Here is a 20,011-nt window from a genome sequence, read left to right on the forward strand (position 1 = left end):
CCTTGGGAAAATAAAAATTGGGGTGAAAAGATCATTTTTTTGGAAAAAATATGATTTTTTAATTGTACCGCTGTACGTTATAAACTTCTGTAAAGCCCTTGTGGGTTCAAAGTTCTCACCACATATCTAGATAAGTTCCTTGGGGGGTCTAGTTTCCAAAATGGGGTCACTTGTAGGGGGTTTCCACTGCTGAGGTACATCAGGGACTCTCCAAACGTGACATGGCGTCCAATCTGAATTCCAGCCAATTTTGCATTGAAAAAGTCAAACGGCGCTCCTTCCATTCTGAGCTCTGCCATGCACCGAAACAGTGGTTTCCCCCCACATTTCAGGTATCTGCGTACTCAGGACAAATTGCACAATAACTTTTGCAGTCCAATTTCTCCTGTTACCCTTGGTAAAATAAAAAAATTGAACCTGAAGTATTTTTTTTATGAAAAAAAGTTAGATGTTCATTTTTTTTTAAATATTCAAAAAAATTCCTGTGACGCACCTAAAGGGTTAATAAACTTCTTGAATGTGGTTTTGAGCACTTTAAGGGGTGCAGTTTTTAGAATAGTGTCACTTTTGGGTATTTTCTATCATATAGACCCCTCAAAGTGGCTTCAAATGTGATGTGGTCCTAAAAATAAAATGGTGTTGTAAAAATGAGAAATCGCTGGTCAACTTTTAACCCTTATAACTTCCTAACAAAAAAAATTTTGGTTCCAAAATTGTGCTGATGTAAAGTAAACATGTGGGAAATGTTAGATATCAAGTTTTTTGTGTGCCGTATCTCTGTGATTTAAGGGCATAAAAATTCAAAGTTGGAAAATTGCGAAATTTTCAAAATTTTAGCCAAATTTCCGTTTTTCTCACAAATAAACGCAAGTTATTTGAATGAAATTTTACCACTAACATGAAGTACAATATGTCACGAGAAAACAATGTCAGAATCACCGGGATCCATGGAAGCGTTCCAGAGTTATGACCTCATAAAGGTACAGTGGTCAGAATTGTAAAAATTGGCCCGGTCATGAACGTGCAAACCACCCTTGGGGGTGAAGGGGTTAATGGTATGCTGCTGATCCACTCAACTTTCCTGCCTTGTGTGTCTATATGAATTGCATATAATCCTACCCTGGGACAATCTCTGCTACAATCCCTGCTTGCTGTCATCTAGTGCAACATTTCCTTTAATGGAATGCTGCTGATCCACTCAACTTTCCTGCCTTGTGTGTCTATATGAATTGCATAATCCTACCCTGGGACAATCTCTGATTCAATCCCTGCTTGCTGTCATCTAGTGCAACATTTCCTTTAATGGTATGCTGCTGATCCACTCAACTTTCCTGCCTTGTGTGTCTATGTGAATTGCATATAATCCTACACTGGTATGCTGCTGATCCACTCAACTTTCCTGCCTTGTGTGTCTATATGAATTGCATATAATCCTACCCTGGTACAATCTCTGATTCAATACCTGCTTGCTGTCATCTAGTGCAACATTTCCTTTAATGGTATGCTGCTGATCCACTCAACTTTCCTGCCTTGTGTGTCTATATAAATTGCATATAATCCTACCCTGGGACAATCTCTGCTACAATCCCTGTTTGCTGTCATCTAGTGCAACATTTCCTTTATTGGTATGCTGCTGATTCACTCAACTTTCCTGCCTTGTGTGTCTATATGAATTGCATATAATCCTACCCTGGTATGCTGCTGATCCACTCAACTTTCCTGCCTTGTGTGTCTATATGAATTGCATATAATCCTACCCTGGTATGCTGCTGATCCACTCAACTTTCCTGCCTTGTGTGTCAATATGAATTGTATATAATCTTACCCTGATACAATCTCTGCTACAATCCCTGCTTGCTGTCAACTAGTGCAACATTTCCTTTAATGGTATATAACAGTGCCTACTGAATGTTTGCTAAATTCATTTGTTGCATTGAACTCACTACTTAGGGTACCATTACACATAACGATGTCCCAGCGATCCCACCAACGATCCGACGTGGATGGGATCGCTGGGATATTGTTATCTGATCGCTGGTGAGCTGTCACATAGACAGCCCCTCCAGCAATTAGGACCAGCGAGCACGCTGGTTACCAATGTAAACATCGGGTTTCTAAGGGTTGCGGGGGCCTTAGAAACCTGATGTTTACCCTAGATACCAGCGTGCACTACAGGCAGAGCGGCGCACAGACAGACCAGCGTAGCTCTATATGCTACTCCGGTCTAACAGACTGGAGTAGCAGATAGCAGAGCTACTCCGGTCTGTGCGCCGCTCTGCCTGCAGTGCACGCTGGTATCTAGGGTAAACATCGGGTTTCTAAGGGCCCCGCAGCCCTTAGAAACCCGATGTTTACATTTGTAACCAGTGTGCAGCGTCGCTCATCGCTGGCTCCTGCTGCCACACGCAGCGATGCGCACTGGCCAGCGGGAGACCAGCGATGAAGAAATGGCCCAAGACGATCCAGCACGATCAGCGATACCCCGCGGGGGGGGGGGGGCGATCGCTGCTGGATGTCACACACAGCGATCTCGCTGGAGAGATCGCTGATCTGTCACAAAACCAGCGAGATCGCTGTGTGTAATGGGCCCTTTACTGCTGTATATCCATGGTGGGGCCAGTAGAGATGTTATCAGGTGCAAGGTGTTACTAGCATATGGATGTAGCCAGGCCCTGTGCCTTTGATTGTGTAACCTCCCCTGGTGTGCTAGGCAATTGGTAATTTATCCTAAATCAGTTCCCACAATCCCCTTCACCTGATCCTCTACTCAGTCCTATATATTCAGATGCCTCCTAAGGGGGCACGTGTCTCCCTGCAGCATAAGCATCACTGCAGCAAAAGTATTGTGAAGATGCAGTTATTACAACGGCAGTTAGTCACGGACCCCACACTATGTACCTGTCTCTTTTGGGTATGTCTGCTGAGTAAGCACCTCTTATTACTTGTATCTAGCTTTTCTATTCACCCTCCTACTCCTTCACCATGTTTACATATGCCCTCACAGTGTTTGCTCCTTTATTCCTCACTCTCCTTCGCTATCCCCAAACCCCAGCACCCTCTAACCAAATAATCATCTCCCCTTCCCTCTTCCTCCCCACCTGACCTCCTCTGCTGAACTGCTCCTCAACCTCAAATCTGTCCTAATGAAACCTAAAACAAGCTGCCCACTCTCCTTCTTCCATCTGCTCTTCCTTTCTCTGCTTCTCCTCACTGCTAGCGACATATCTCCCAATCCTGGACCCCCACAGCTCATAACCCCCATTACTACCCCCCCTTATCTAATAAAAACTACCACAATTTTTCCAATTTAAAATCCGTACCATTGACACCCAACCCCCTGCTCCCTCTCTCTGGAGCACTTTGGAATGCCCGCTCCATCTGCAATAAGCTTCATGTGATTCATGACCTCTTTCTCTCTCGCAATCTTGCATTTCTCGGCCTCACAGAAACCTGGCGGACACCCGCTGACACCGCCTCCACTGCCGCGCTGTGTTACGGCGGCCTCCACTTCACCCACACTCCTCGCCATGGCAACAGACATGGTGGAGGAGTGGGCCTTCTCCTTTCTTCCAACTGCACCTTTAACCCAATCCCACCTCTTCCCTCCCTAATCCTCCCCTCTTTTGAAGTCCACTCTGGCCGCATCTACTCTCCCTCCAACCTCCAAGTGGCCGTCATATACCGACCTCCAGGCCCGACCACTGCTTTCACTGACCAATTCTCTATCTGGCTTCTTCACTTTCTTTCAACTGACATCCCCACTATCATGGGTGACTTCAACATCCCCACTGATACCTTTCAGTCAGCAGCCTCCATACTCCTGTCCCTTACTTCATCCTTTGGACTTACTCAGTGGTTCTCCTCAGCCACGCACACAGACGGACATACATTAGACCTGGTCTTCACTCGACTCTGCTCTCTTTCTAACTTCACCACCTTCCCTCTATCTGACCACCATCTACTCACTTTCTCATCCCTGTCCTCCTCTCCTGGCACCCATATCCAGCAACATGCGCACCCCCGCAGAAACCTTGCACACCTAGACACCCACACGTTCTCTGACTCTATTCTACCACTGGCATCCATATCCTCACTCCAAGACACACACAGTGTCACTGCTTTCTACAATGCCACGCTCACATCAGCTATTGACACGGTCACTCCTCTCGTTCATGGCAGAATGCGACGTACCAACAGACAACCCTGGCACAATAACACCACTAAAAAGCTCCGGTAAGTGTCCAGGGCTGCAGAGCGGCGTTGGAAGAAAACAAATTCGCAACACGACTTCACTGCATTCAAACAGGCAACACTCACTTTCAAATCTGCCCTCACCTCTGCTAAACAGGCCTACTTCACAACCCTCATATCTTCCCTATCCTACAATCCCAAACAGTTATTCAAAACTTTCAACTCCCTCCTCCACCCACCACTGCCCCCTCCAACCTCCCTTATCTCTGCTGAGGACTTTGCCACACACTTGAAAAATAAGATCGACCAAACAAGGCAAGTTTTCATTGCTCAACCACCACAACCCCTTTGTATACCACACCAATGCCCAAACCACATAACCTCCCGCTCCAACATCACTGAAGGGGAGCTTAATCGCCTCTTCTCCAAATCGCACCTTACAACCTGTTCACTTGACCCCATCCCATCTCCTCCCCAACCTCACCACCACACTTATCCCATCCCTAACCCACCTCTTCAACCTATCGCTAACGTCCGGTACCTTCCCTTCTGCTTTTAAACATGCCACAATCACACCTATCCTTAAAACGCCAACACTCGACTCAACCGCTATGTCCAGCTATCGCCCATTTTCACTGCTCCCATATGCTTCCAAACTCCTGGAGCTGCACATCCACGCTGAACTTTCCTCCCACCTCTCATCTAACTATCTAACTTGATCTTTGACAATCTACAATCTGGTTTCCGCCCCCATCACTCCACTGAGACAGCCCTGACCAAAATTACTAACAACCTACTTACACCCAAAGCAAACGGACAATACTCTATACTCCTGCTTCTGTCCTCTGCATTCGACACAGTTGACCACTGCCTCCTACTAAAGATCCTCTCCTCCTTTGGCATCAAAGACCTCGCCCTATACTGGATCTCCTCATACCTTTCAAACCGCACATTCAGAGTCTCCCACTCCCACACTACCTCCTCATCCCAACCTCTCTCTGTTGGAGTACCCCAAGGCTCTGTTCTAGGACCCCCACTCTTCTCAATTTATACCCTTGGCCTGGGTCAACTCATTAAGTCCCAAGAATTCCAGTACCACCTTTATGCTGACGACACTCAGATCTACCTCTCTGGCTCAGACGTCACCTCTCTGCTGTCCAGAATCCCGGAGTGTCTATCAGCCATATCCTCCTTCTCCTCTCGCTTCCTCAAGCTCAATGTGGACAAATCCAAACTCATCATTTTTCCTCCATCTCACAGATCTTCCTTACCCATCTATCACAATTAATGACATAACGCTTTCCCCAGTACCGGAAGTCCGCTGCCTCGGAGTAACCCTTGACTCTGCCCTGTCCTTCAAACCACACATCCAAGCTCTTTCTACCTCCTGTTGCCTCCAGCTCAAAAATATTTCCAGAATCCGTCCTTTCCTCAACCCTCAATCTATTACGCCCTCATCATATCCCGCCTCGACTACTGCAACATCCTTTTCTGTGGTCTCCCTGCTAACACCCTCGCACCTCTCCAGTCCATCCTCAACTCTGCTGCCCGACTAATCCATCTCTCTCCTCGCTACTCCTCCGCAAATCTCTTCACTGGCTTCCATTCCCTCAGCGTATCCAGTTCAAATTACTAATACTGACCTACAAGGCCATCTATAACCTGTCTCCCCCATATGTCTCTGACCTAATCTCCCGATACCTTCCCTCACGTAATCTCCGATCCTCCCAAGACCTCCTTCTCTCCTCCACACTTATTCGCTCCTCACACAACCGCCTCCAAGACTTCTCTATAAGAGCCCCCGTCCTCTGGAATTCTTTGCCCCAACATGTCCGACTATCAACCACATTCGGATCCTTCAGACGGAACCTGAAAACCCACCTCTCTAAGAAAGCCTACAGCCTGCAATGACCCCACTACCTTCTCACCACTACTGGAGATATCACCTCAACCAACACCGGAACTGCTGCAACCCCCCAACCTACTGCCTCCTTCCCCACCATCCTGTAGCATGTAAGCCCGAAAGGGCAGGGTCCTCTCCCCTCTGTATCAGTCTGTCATTGTAAGTTTGTTTACTGTAAGTGATATCTGTAATTTGTATCTAACCCCTTCTGTACAGCACCATGGAATCAATGGTGCTATATAAATAATCAAAATATTACAAAGTGTAATATAAGTTTACAAACTGATAAACCTCCATTGTGGGACACATAAAAGACTATATACTCCTATTAACCACACAATTTAAATCATGAGAATATAAGTCTAACAAGACTCTATATATAACATAGGATTACTCTGACCGTTAATTTGAAATTAATATACTGAGGTCCGTCCTGCAACAAAAAAATAGCATCTGGCTCGGCAATATGCCATAGCCTTAAACAGCCACTACAGCGAGAAGTCATAGAATTAAACATAGTAAAAAGCGATCATTTAAACATCCAAAATGGTATCCTAAATAACTCACATGTGTGGACACCCCCCCCCCCCCCGAGGAAGAGGACGAAACGCGCATCGGGGTGAGGGACACGCGGCATCTGCTCCACACATTTCTGTTTTTTTCATAAATAAACGCAAGTCATCTACAAGAAATTTTACCACTAACACTAAGTACAATATGTCATGAAAAAACAGTCTCAGAATCAGCAGGATCCGTTAAAGCGTTACAGAGTTATTACCTCATAAAGTGACAGTGGTCAGAATTGTAAAAATTGGCCTGGTCATTAAGCTGTAAAATGGATCTGTCACTCAGGGTTTAAAATAGGGATCAATGACACGAATGTCGTAACAACAAAAGCTAAGAAAACATTTGTGGACTTGTGATTTTTTGCACAGTTTCACTGCACTTGCCCCGGCGCACTGACACGGCCGCCGCTCCCCAGCACACTGACACCACTCCCCAGCACACTGACACCACTCCCCAGCACACTGACACCACTCCCTGGCGCACTAACTCGGCCGCTATTCCCTAGCGCACTGACACCACTCCCTGGCGCACTAACTCGGCCGCTATTCCCTAGCGCACTGACACAGCCGCCGCTCCCCAGCGCACTGACTCCACTCTCCGGCACACTGACACGGACATCGCTCCCCTGTGCAATGACACCACTCCCATACACTGACACGGCCATCGCTCCCCTGCGCACTGACACCACTCCCCGGCGCACTGACACAGCCGCCGCTCCCCGGCACACTGACACCACTCCTCAGCGCACTGACACCACTCCCATACACTCAGACACCATTCCCCAGCTCACTGACACGGTCATTGCTCCTCTGCGCACTGACACCACTCCCATACACTCTGACACCATTCCCCAGCGCACTGACACGGCCATCACTCCCCTGCCCACTGACTCCACTCTCCGGCACACTGACACAACTCCTCAGCGCACTGACACGGCCATCGCTCCCCTGTGCAATGACACCACTCCCATACACTCTGACACCACTCCCCAGCGCACTGACACGGCCATCGCTCCCCTGCGCACTGACACCACTCCCATACACTGACACCACTCCCCAGCGCACTGACACGGCCATCGCTCCCCTGCGCACTGACACCACTCCTCAGCGCACTGACACAGCCGCCACTCCCCAGCGCACTGACACGGCCATCGCTCCCCTGTGCAATGACACCATTCCCATACACTCTGACACCACTCCCCAGTGCACTGACTCCACTCTCCGGCACACTGACACCACTCCTCAGCGCACTGACACGGCCATCGCTCCCCTGTGCAATGACACCACTCCCATACACTCTGACACCACTCCCCAGTGCACTGACACGGCCATCGCTCCCCTGCGCACTGACACCACTCCTCAGCGCACTGACACAGCCGCCACTCCCCAGCGCACTGACTCCACTCCTCAGCGCACTGACACGGCCATCGCTCCCCTGCGCACTGACACCATTTCCCAGCGCACTGACAACATTCCCCAGCGCACTGACACGGCCATCGCTCCCCTGCGCACTGACACCATTCCCCAGCGCACTGACACAGCCGCCATTCCCCAGCGCACTGACACGGCCATCGCTCCCCTGCGCACTGACACCATTCCCCAGCGCACTGACACGGCCATCCCTCCCCTGCGCACTGACACCACTCCCCAGCGCACTGACACGGCCATCGCTCCCCTGTGCAATGACACCATTCCCTGGCCCCGGTCACAGCTCCATGTCTATGGCGGAAGGAGCCGCTTACACCCAGCATCCATAGAGCAGGCTTCTGGCCAGCGTCACATCCTCCCATCCCCTACAAATGCTACCAGCAATCCTTCCCCAGCACATAGGCAGCCACATAACAATACTCACTAGTGGCAGGACCCGCCAGTGCAGGCAGCGCACGTGACAATAGAGCTGACATCCTCCTAGCGGCAGAGGCAGGTAAGAAAAATAAGGGAACAAAAAAAAAATTAATACTGATGACGTCATGTTTCACGCTCCCAAACAGGCGTGGAGGCGTGTACAGTGGTAGAAACGAGACGTGACCCGCATCCGGGGAACACGTGACACCTATGCTGCTCAGCAGACCGGAAGTGCTTGGTGGAAATGTGCGGTGCCAGGTGATCGGAAGGAGGCGGAAGTCCCCGTGTAGGTGTCTGTACTGATCATGGAGCGTCCTCCCATCCAACAGGGAACAGTGTGCGGACCGTGGGACATGAAGGACCGACTCGGCACCGGGGGGTTCGGGAACGTCTGCTTGTACCAGAACCGGGTAAGTGCGGGGAGGTGCTGGCAGTGAGTACGGCACCCTGTGTGTGTCAGTCTGACCTGCAGGACGCCATTACCGATGGGCAGGTGGTGACTGCGAAGAACAGCAGGTTCCTGCTTCTTCCACTTGTCAGCTGTCCCACAGGTCGGATAGTGAAAGCCCGGGGCCCCTGGGCAGGAATGTGGCTGGGCCCCTCCTTCTTTGCGGACGCTTATATAGAGAGAGCGCCACACATATAATGTTAATCATACATAGTCATCCTTCACTATGTATATTGCCCTCTCTTGCTATGTACAGCTCCATCCCTTATATATCCGATTATATGGCACCCAGGTTTTTATTACATACCGTCCTGTCTTGTTAGCTGTATAATGCAATGATGGCTGATGGAGCATGGGAAAGCTTCCTTTCTAATGGCGGAGCTGATGGACTGGTAGTCTGGTCACCGGCTCCTCCACCAGCAGTCATTTTATATCTAAGGCCTTTTTCACATTTCCGTTTTTTGATGTCAGTGTAAATCCGCCAGAATGTGAAACAAACGGTTTTTTGGACGGATCCGCATTATCAGCTATTGATGGAAATTTAAAAGAATGAGGGAGAGATTTTTCTGCCGCCAGAACGGAATTTGGGGTTACATTTCCGGCAAGGAAATTCTTCCGGGCTTGATCAGTGTCAAAAAGCGGATCCGTTGCCGGATTCCGTCAAAAAATGGTTGGAAGGTTGGCAACAGATCTGCCGCCCATAGGCGACCATTATAACGAATGACGGATCCGTTGCTATCCGCTCTCTTGACGCAGACAAAAAACATTACATTGTCCGTCCACTCAAGTCAGCGGACGCCAACATTTTGGCGGACTCGTCAAAAAACGGATGACATCCGTCAAAATCCGCCGCTAATGCAAGTCAATGGGGAAAAAAACGGATCCGCCAAAAAAAAGGACCCGGATCCCTTTTGTGGTCCCCTTCCCGGGTCTAAGCTCCCCTAGTCACTGGTATGCCGACGTCTGCTGCCAGCTTCTGATTGGCCAACAGCGTTTATTGCAGGGCAGGGACCCGACAGGTGCCCTGTGTCCCAATACATTTCAGCTGATTGGGCATCCTAGGAAATCCAGCTTGTGTCAGCGGTCCCCCTTCCACCTCCAGGCCCTGTTGCTGCAGTTGCACTGGCTGCATCGGCAACAAGTCCGCCCCTGGCTAGACCACTGCCAGACATGCACAATGCTGATGAGTAGGGGTTGGGCGAATAACTACGGGTAAATCCTTATCCAAATAGCTACAGTGCTTACTGAATAGCTGCATCGGGAATCTGATCAGCGCCGCAGCTGATACCTGGAGCGCTCCCTATAATCAGCTGATCAGCGCCGCAGCTGCATGTGTTGCGGCTGTGTGACAGTCAGAACATGTATGGATAGCCTGTTTGTTGGTCTATCAGCAGGAGCGCTCCGGTTATCCCGGTTAAAGAGGCAGCTATTCGCCAAAGCTATTCGCTCATCCCTACTGATAAGCTGTTGCATATTGAGCCTGAACACAGTTTTTTTTTTTTTTTTGCACTTTCTGTATATGTTTGGTCTCGATCCACGGACCTTCCGTTGCATTGGAATTCCTTGTCTCTGTCTTCTTCTCTATCCCCTTGTCTGTTTTTGCTGGGTGGTGTAGGGTTTGGCGCTGACCTTATCCCCCAGCTGCAGTATATGGGTTAGGGGGTTTTCAGAACAAGCACCTGTGTATTGTAAGACATGACTTGCTATTGGCTGTATACGACCATGTGATCGGATCAGCTGGGTATTTAAGACCAGTGAGTTGGCGATTTAGACCATGCCCCCTTGAGGAAGCGAGTGTTTATACATGCGAAACGCGCGTCAGTTTTGCAGTCACATCGTGGCCAAGAGGAGACACAATATGGGTAATTAACCCTTGATTTATTGATGCATACTTTATGCTACTTATGCTCGATACATTGTAATGGTTTTTAGCAATGCATGTTAGCACTAAACATGGTGATCGGTATAGGTGGAACTGATAGACTTGGTACTAACAAGTGACTAACTGTCCTACCTGCTCATGTTACATTGTTTATATGCATTGCTTTCCACATGTATATGTAATACTTTAGCATAATATGTCGTCCTGACCCACCCAGTGACAGGCTATGTGCACTTGTCCGGAATTCCCACATTTTATGCGTTTTTGCCACGTAAACGCAGTGAAAACGCATACAATAAGCAACCCATTGTATTCAATGGCATTCCGCACATGCTGTACTAATGCTGCATATTTCTCTGCGGAAAAATACCCAGCATGCTCATTATTTGTGCGGAATCGCGGCTATTCCGCACACATAGGAATGCATTGTTCGCTTACTTTCCGCATGTGGCTATGCCCACCATGTGCAAAGTAAGCGGAAAATGTGCGGATGGTACACAGGGTCTGGAGGAGAGGAGACTCTCCTCCAGGCCCTGGGTACCATATCCCTATTAAAAAAAAAGAATTAAAATAAAAACTGGTGTTATTCTCACCTTCCGGCGTCCCTCGCAGCGTCTCCAGGCCTCAGCGATGCTCCTGCCAACTCCCATTCCCAGCGATGCCTTGTGACAATGACCCTTGATGACATAGCGGTCTTGCGAGACCACTACGTCATCAAAGGTCATTGTCGCAAGGCATCGCTGGGAACGGGACTTGCCGGGAGCATCGCTGAGGCTCGGGAACGCTGCGGGGGACACCGGAAGGTGAGATTAACACCAGTTTTTATTTTTATTTTTAACTTTATATCTTTTTACTACTGATGCTGCATAGGCAGCCTCAATAGTAAAAAGTTGGTCACACTTGTAAACACTGTTTGACGAGTGTGACCAACCTGTCAATCAGTTTTCCAAGCAGTGCTACCGATCGCTTGGAAAACGCTAGCATTCTGCAAGATAATTATTCTTGCAAACGCTAGTTAAAACGTGGGAATTACACACGCAGAATTCTAGCGTATTTCCTGCTGCAGGGAGTTGCGGAATTCCCGAGGAAATTTCCGCGGGAATTCCGCAAGGTGTGCACATAGCCTAAAGGTACTGTCACACTTAGCGATGTACCAGCGATCCCGACCAGCGATATGACGTGGTCAGGATCGCTGGTACATCGCTAAGTGGTCGCTAGTGAGCTGCCACACAGGCAGATCTCACCAGCGACATCGCTGGGGACAGGGGTCGGTCGCTACTTACCTGTCACACTAGGCTATCCTGACGTCCTCCCGCCCGGCTCCACGCGTCGCTCGCCTTCACAGCAGGAAGCTGACGACGAGAAACAGTCCTGAACGTTCTCGCGCGATCAGCGATAACCAGCGGGGGAGCCGGTCGTAGGTAAGTATCAGACACAGAGATATCGCTAGCAATATCGCTATAACGTCACTAGTTATAGCGATATTGCTAGCGATATCTTAGTGTGACATGCCCTTTACTCCATTTTTTTGGGATCACACTATTTTATTGTATTTGTATTTAGTCTATGGTAAATATCTACCTTTTAATAAAATATTTATATTTTGAGATACATTACGACTTATGTTCTCATCATATTTAATTGATCTCTTTGAGTCTGTATTTTTTGGTTGTGTATATATTGGTGACCTATATAATTAACCCCTTCACGACCAATGACGCCACATAGGCGTCATGAAACCTGGTTCAAATCTGACCAGTGACGCCTATGTGGCGTCATGACTTCAAAGCCCCCCTGCGGGTCGGGTGACCGGGGTCACTGAAAGGTCACCCAACCCGCAGATACAGGGGGCTTTGTAATTCACCACAGGGGGCGTGGCTTCGCCCCCACGTGGCTACGATCGCTCTGATTGGCTGTTAAAAGTGAAACAGCCAATCAGAGCGATAGTAATATTTCATCAATGAAAATTGATGAAATATTACAATCCAGCCATGTCCGACGCTGCTGTAGCATCGGACATGGCTGGAGACACCAATTCCACCCCCCCCCCACTGACGATCGCCCCCCCGCAACTGAATGACAGCGGCGATCTGCCGCCGCTGTCATCATTTGCCCCCCTCCCATTCCCTCTGCTCCCCGCCAGCCTCCGATCCCCCCCTCACCCCCCCCCCGGTACCTCCGGTGTCCCCCCGTCCCTCCCGGTGTCCCTCGGGTCCGGATGATGGGCGCCGCCATCTTTGAAAATGGCGGGCGCATGCGCAGTGCGCCCGCCCGAATCTGCCGACTGCAGATTCCATTCTTTCATTTTGATCACTCTCACAGTGATCAAAATGAAAGAAAAAGTAAATAAACCCCCCGATTATCACCCCCATAGGTAGGCAGAACTAATAAAATAAAGATAATATTTTTTTTTTTTTTTTTCCATTAGGGTTAGGGTTATGAAAAGAGGGTTAGGGTTGAAAAGAGGGTTAGGGTTAAAAAGAGGGTTAGGGTTAGGGTTGAAAAGAGGGTTAGGGTTAGGGTTGGAAAGAGGGTTAGGGTTGGAAAGAGGGTTAGGGTTAGGGTTGGAAAGAGGGTTAGGGTTGGAAAGAGGGTTAGGGTTGGAAAGAGGGTTAGGGTTGGAAAGAGGGTTAGGGTTGGAAAGAGGGTTAGGGTTGGAATTAGGGTTAGGGTTGGAATTAGGGTTAGGGTTGGAATTAGGGTTAGGGTTGGAATTAGGGTTAGGGTTGGAATTAGGGTTAGGGTTGGAATTAGGGTTAGGGTTGGAATTAGGGTTAGGGTTGGAATTAGGGTTAGGGTTGGAATTAGGGTTAGGGTTGGAATTAGGGTTAGGGTTGGAATTAGGGTTAGGCTTGTGGTTAGGGTTATGGTTAGGGTTGGGATTAGGGTTCGGGGTCTGTTGGGGTTAGGGTTATGGTTAGGGTTGGAATTAGGGTTAGGGATGTGTTGGGGTTAGGGCTGTGGTTAGGGGTGTGTTGGGGTTAGGGCTGGAGTTAGAATTGAGGGGTTTCCACTGTTTAGGCACATCAGGGGGTCACCAAACGCGACATGGTGCAACCATTGATTCCAGCCAATTTTACGTTCAAAAAGTTAAACGGTGCTTCCTCCCTTCCAAGCCCCGACGTGTGCCCAAACAGTGGTTTACCCCAACATATGGGGTATCAGCGTACTCAGGAAAAATTGCACAACAACTTTGGAGGTCTAATTTCTCCTGGTACCCTTGGGAAAATAAAAAATTGGGGGCTAAAAAAATATTTTTGTGTAAAAAAATTTTTTTTTTTAATTTTCACGTCTCTGCGTTATAAACTTCTGTGAAGCACTTGGGGGTCCAAAGTGCTCACCAGGCATCTAGATAAGTTACTTGGGAGGTCTAGTTTCCAAAATGGGGTCACTTGTGGGGGGTTTCTATTGTTTAGGCACATCAGGGGCTCTGCAAACGTAATGACGACCGCAGACCATTCCATCAAAGTCTGCATTTCAAAACGCCACTACTTCCATTCCGAGCCCTTACGTGTGCCCAAACAATAGTTCCCCCCCATATATGGGGCACCAGCGTACTCAGGACAAACTGTACAACAACTTTTGGGGTCCAATTTATCCTGCTACCCTTGTGAAAAAAAAAATTGCTGGCTAAAAATCATTTTTTTTGGGGAAAAAAAAATATTTTTTATTTTCACGTCTCTGCGTTATAAACTTCTGTGAAGCACTTGGGGGTTCAAGGTGCTTACCACACATCTAGATAAGTTCCTTAGGGGGTCTAGTTTCCAAAATGGGGTCACTTGTGGGGGGTTCCACAGTTTAGGTACATCAGGGGTTCTGCAAATGTAACATGATGCCCGCAGACCATTCCATCAAAGTCAGCATTTCATAATGTCACTACTTCCCTTCCGAGCCCCGACGTGTACCCAAACAGTGGTCCCCACCCACATATGAGGTATCAGCGTACTCAGGACAAACTGGACAACAACTTTTGGGGCCAATTTATCCTGCTACCCCTGTGAAAAAAAAATTGCTGGCTAAAAATCTTTTTTTTTTTTTGTGGAAAAAAAAAATAAATTTTATTTTCACGGCTCTGCGTTATAAAATTCTGTGAAGCACTTGGGGGTTCAAGGTGCTCACCACACATCTAGATAAGTTCCTTGGGGGGTCTAGTCTCCAAAATGGGGTCACTTGTGGGGGGGTTCCACAGTTTAGGTACATCAGGGGCTCTGCAAATGTAACATGATACCCGCAGACCATTCCATCAAAGTCAGCATTTCAAAATGTCACTACTTCCCTTCCGAGCCCCGACGTGTGCCCAAACAGTGGTTCCCCCCCACATGTGGGGTACCAGCGTACTCAGGACAAACTGGACAACAAATTTTGGGGTCTAATTTATCCTGGTACCCTTGTGAAAATAAAAAATTGCGCACTAAAAAATAATTTTTTGAGGGAAAATTTTTCTTTTTTATTTTCACGGCTCTGCGTCATAAACTTTTGTGAAGCACTTGAGGGTTCAAGGTGCTCACTACACATCTAGATAAGTTCCTTAGGGGGTCTAGTTTCCAAAATGGGGTCATTTGTGGGGGAGCTCCAATGTTTAGGCACACAGGGGCTCTCCAAACACAACATGGTGTCCGCTAACGATTGGAAGTAATTTGCATTTCAAAAAGTCAAATGGCGCTCCTTCCCTTCTGAGCCCTGCCGTGTGCCCAAACAGTGGTTCCCCCCCACATATGGGGTACCAGCGTACTCAGGACAAACTGGACAACAAGATTTGTGGTCCAATTTCTCCTGTTAGCCTTGTGAAAATTAAAAATAGTGTGCTAAAAATCATTTTTGAGGAAAAAATATTATTTTTTATTTTCACTGCTCTGTGTTATAAACTTTTGTGAAGCACTTGGGGGTTCAAAGTGCTCCCTACACGTCTAGATAAGTTCCTTAGGGGGTCTAGTTTCCAAAATGGGGTCACTTGTGGGGGAGCTCCAATGTTTAGGTGCACAGGGGCTCTCCAAATGCGACATGGTGTCCGATAACGATTGGAGCTAATTTTCCATTCAAAAAGTCAAATGGTGCTCCTTGCCTTCCGGGCCATGCCGTGCACCCAAACAGTGGTTTATGACCACATATGAGGTATCTGTGCACTCAGGAGAAATTGCTCAACAAATTTTAGGATCCATTTTATCCTGTTGCCCATGTGAAAATGAAAAAACTGAGGCTAAAAGAAATTTTTTGTGAAAAAAGTGTTTTTTTTTTTTTACAGATCAATTTGTGAAGTACCTGGGGGTTCAAAGTGATCACTATGCATCTAGATAAGTTCCTTGGGGGGTCTAGTTTCCAAAATGGGGTCACTTGTGGAGGAGCTCCAATGTTTATGCACACAGGGGCTCTCCAAACACGACATGGCAACCGCTAAATATTCCAGCATATTTTCCATTCAAAAAGTCAAATGGCGCTCCTTCCCTTCTGAGCCGTGCCGTGCGCCCAAACAGTGGTTTATGACCACATATGAGGTATCGTTGTACTCCGGAGAAATTGCCCAACAAATTTTAGCATCCATTTTATCCTGTTTCCCATGTGAAAATGAAAAAATTGATGCTAAAAGAAAATTTTTGTTGGAAAAATTAAAATGTCCATTTTTTCTTTCCACATTGCTTTAGTTCCTGTGAAACACCTGAAGGGTTAATAATCTTCTTGAATGTAGTTTTGAGTAGCTTGAGGGGTGCAGTTTTTAGAATGGTGTAACTTTTGGGTATTTTCTGCCATATAGACCCCTCAAAGTGACTTCAAATGTGAGGTGGTCCCTAAAAAAATGGTTTTGTAAATTTTATTGTAAAAATGAGAAATCGCTGGTCAACTTTTAACCCTTATAACTTCCTAACAAAAAAATATTTTGTTTCCAAAATTGTGCTGATGTAAAGTAGACATATGGGAAATGTTATTTATTAACTATTTTGTGTCACATAACTCTCTGGTTTAACAGAATAAAAATTCAAAATTTGAAAATTGCAACATTTTCTAAATTTTCACCAAATTTCTGATTTTTTGACAAATAAACGCAAAAATTATCAACCTAAATTTACCACTAACATGAAGCCCAATATGTCACGAAAAAACAATCTCAGAATCGCTAGGATCCGTTGAAGCGTTCCTGAGTTATTACCTCATAAAGGGACACTGGTCAGAATTGCAAAAAATGGCCTGGTCATTAAGGTCAAAATAGGCTTGGTCATGAAGGGGTTAATATACAGAAGAAGTTGGCTGTGATCTGACAGGTGCGTTTGTGGGGTTACTGTGAAGGAGTCGATATTTGCAAGGTCCACCTCTGTAATCGCATAATCTACTACACTCATTCCTACATGGAAGTTTAGTGTACACCTTCCTAGAGAATCTACCTTGGTGCAGACATTAATAATATGAAGTCCAAGGGTATGTGCCCATGATCCGGAACTGGCAGCACTTTGCACGCAGTGCATGTTCTATTGAACGCAGTGAATCCGCATGTTTTCACTGGGCCGTGCGGATTCACTGTGTCCGATACATTGTATAGGTGTAATGTCTCTTGCAGAGACTATAGTCTCCAGGAGAGAAATTGACATGCTACTGTCTGGAAAGATGTGCCACATGTCCGTCTCAGTGGGTGAGCCCTTTTTATACCAAATCAATATTCCTCCTGAGCAGTAGCCTTTTTTGATTGTTTTTATTTTTCAGGGCAGAAACAGATTTCCCTGTATCCGATGGGTACCAGGAATTTGTTTTCAACTCTGGTCCATATTTCCAGGAGGAACTGAATGACTATATCTTTCAGTCTTTGTATAAATTCGGTGACATTTATTTTACATTCCAAGGTGCTCAGGTCTTGGATGTTCCAGCTGCTGATTGTAAGTGAAGTCATTTTTCTTGTATGTTTTTGTGTTTGTATGCCTTGTAATGAGTGGCTGTGTAGGACTTACCCGATATCTGACTGGTTTAACCCCTTTCCAACATGTGCCGTACTAGTACGCACGTCAGCCTCCCCCTGTTTGGTGCGGGCTCCGGCGCGGAGTCCATACTTTTTCGGACGCATGACAGCTGATCTATACAGTTGTGGCCAAAAGTATTGACACCCCTGCAATTTTGTCAGATAATACTCAGTTTCTTCCTGAAAATGATTGCAAACACAAATTCTTTGGTATTAGTATCTTCATTTAATTTGTCTTAAATGAAAAAACACAAAAAGAATTGTCCTAAAGCCAAATTGGATATAATTCCACATCAAACATAAAAAAGAGGGTGGACAAAAGTATTGACACTGTTCGAAAAATCATGTGATGCTTCTCTAATTTGTGTAATTAACAGCACCTGTAACTTACCTGTGGAACCTAACAGGTGTTGGCAATAACTAAATCACACTTGCAGCCAGTTGACATGGATTAAAGTTGATTCAACCTCTGTCCTGTGTCTTTGTGTGTACCACATTGAGCATGGAGAAAAGAAAGAAGACCAAAGAACTGTCTGAGGACTTGAGAAACCAAATTGTGGGGAAGCATGAGCAATCTCAAGGCTACAAGTCCATCTCCAAATACCTGAATGTTCCTGTGTCTACCGTGCGCAGTGTCATCAAGAAGTTTAAAGCCCATGGCACTGTGGCTAACCTCCCTAGATGTGGACGGAAAAGAAAAATTGACAAGAGATTTCAACGCAAGATTGTGCGGATGTTGGATAAAGAACCTCGACTAACATCCAAACAAGTTTAAGCTGCCCTGCAGTTCAAGGGTACAACAGTGTCAACCCGTACTATCCGTCGGCGTCTGAATGAAAAGGGACTGTATGGTAGGAGACCCAGGAAGACCCCACTTCTTACCCCGAGACATAAAAAAGCCAGGCTGGAGTTTGCCAAAACTTACCTGAAAAAGCCTAAAACGTTTTGGAAGAATGTTCTCTGGTCAGATGAGACAAAAGTAGAGCTTTTTGGGCAAAGGCATCAACATAGAGTTTACAGGAGAAAAAAAGAGGCATTCAAACAAAAGAACACGGTCCCTACAGTCAAACATGGAGGAGGTTCCCTGATGTTTTGGGGTTGCTTTGCTGCCTCTGGCACTGGACTGCTTGACCGTGTGCATGGCATTATGAAGTCTGAAGACTACCAACAAATTTTGCAGCATAATGTAGGGCCCAGTGTGAGAAAGCTGGGTCTCCCTCAGAGGTCATTGGTCTTCCAGCAGGACAATGACCCAAAACACACTTCAAAAAGCACTAGAAAATGGTTTGAGAGAAAGCACTGGAGACTTCTAAGGTGGCCAGCAATGAGTCCAGACCTGAATCCCATAGAACACCTGTGGAGAGATCTAAAAATGGCAGTTTGGAGAAGGCACCCTTCAAATATCAGGGACCTGGAGCAGTTTGCCAAAGAAGAATGGTCTAAAATTCCAGCAGAGCATTGTAAGAAACTCATTGATGGTTACCGGAAGCGGTTGGTCGCAGTTATTTTGGCTAAAGGTTGTGCAACCAAGTATTAGGCTGAGGGTGCCAATACTGTTGTCTGGCCCATTTTGGGAGTTTTGTGTGAAATGATCAATTTTTTGCTTCATTCTCTTTTGTATTTTTTCATTTAAGACAAATTAAATGAAGATAATACCAAAGAATTTGTGTTTGCAATCATTTTCAAGAAGAAACTGAGTATTATCTGACAGAATTGCAGGGGTGTCAATACTTTTGGCCACAACTGTACATCTGACATGTGCCTGCAACAGCCACGGGTGGAATCGCAATCCACCCGCAGCTGTTAACTAGTTAAATGCCAATGTCAATCTCTGCCAGCGTAATTTAACTTGCACTTACAGGAAGGGCATCACTAATCCTGGCCATCAGTGACCCCAAAGTTTACCTGCCCAGGTCACAAAACAAAGGCACTAAAAGTGCCTTTGTTCTGTGACCTGGGCAGGTTAGCATCTTTGCCTGCCTGCTGGTGGTTTTTACCTAACTTAGTCTTTTTTGGTGTTTTTCTTAACCCCAAAGTTTGTTTTAAAAAAAAAAAAAAAAAAAAAACCGCCATTTTCCGAGACCCATGGCATCTCCATTTTTCGGGATCTGGGACTGGGTTAGGGCTTATTTTTTGCGCGCCGAGATGACGTTACCATTTTGGTGTAGATACGATCTTTTGATAGCCCGTTATTGCATTTTAATGCAATGCTGAAGCGACCAAAAGACCGTAATTC

The 20,011-nt window shown here is 46.8% G+C and overlaps 1 protein-coding gene across 1 annotated transcript in view; it reads left to right on the forward strand.

Moving 5' to 3' along the window:
- The first annotated feature begins 8,777 nt into the window (after positions 1-8,777).
- Positions 8,778-20,011, forward strand: part of CHUK (component of inhibitor of nuclear factor kappa B kinase complex) — a 236,950-nt gene continuing 225,716 nt past the window's right edge. The window contains exon 1 of the mRNA XM_073581036.1: positions 8,778-8,915. Coding sequence (XP_073437137.1) covers positions 8,811-8,915 — 105 coding nt within the window. The 5' untranslated portion in view covers positions 8,778-8,810. The remainder of the gene's footprint in view (positions 8,916-20,011) is intronic.

The sequence above is a fragment of the Dendrobates tinctorius genome, unplaced genomic scaffold (genome assembly GCF_039654945.1).
Source record: "Dendrobates tinctorius isolate UK_male_01 unplaced genomic scaffold, ASM3965494v1 ptg000068l, whole genome shotgun sequence".
Classification (NCBI taxonomy): Eukaryota; Metazoa; Chordata; class Amphibia; order Anura; family Dendrobatidae; genus Dendrobates; species Dendrobates tinctorius.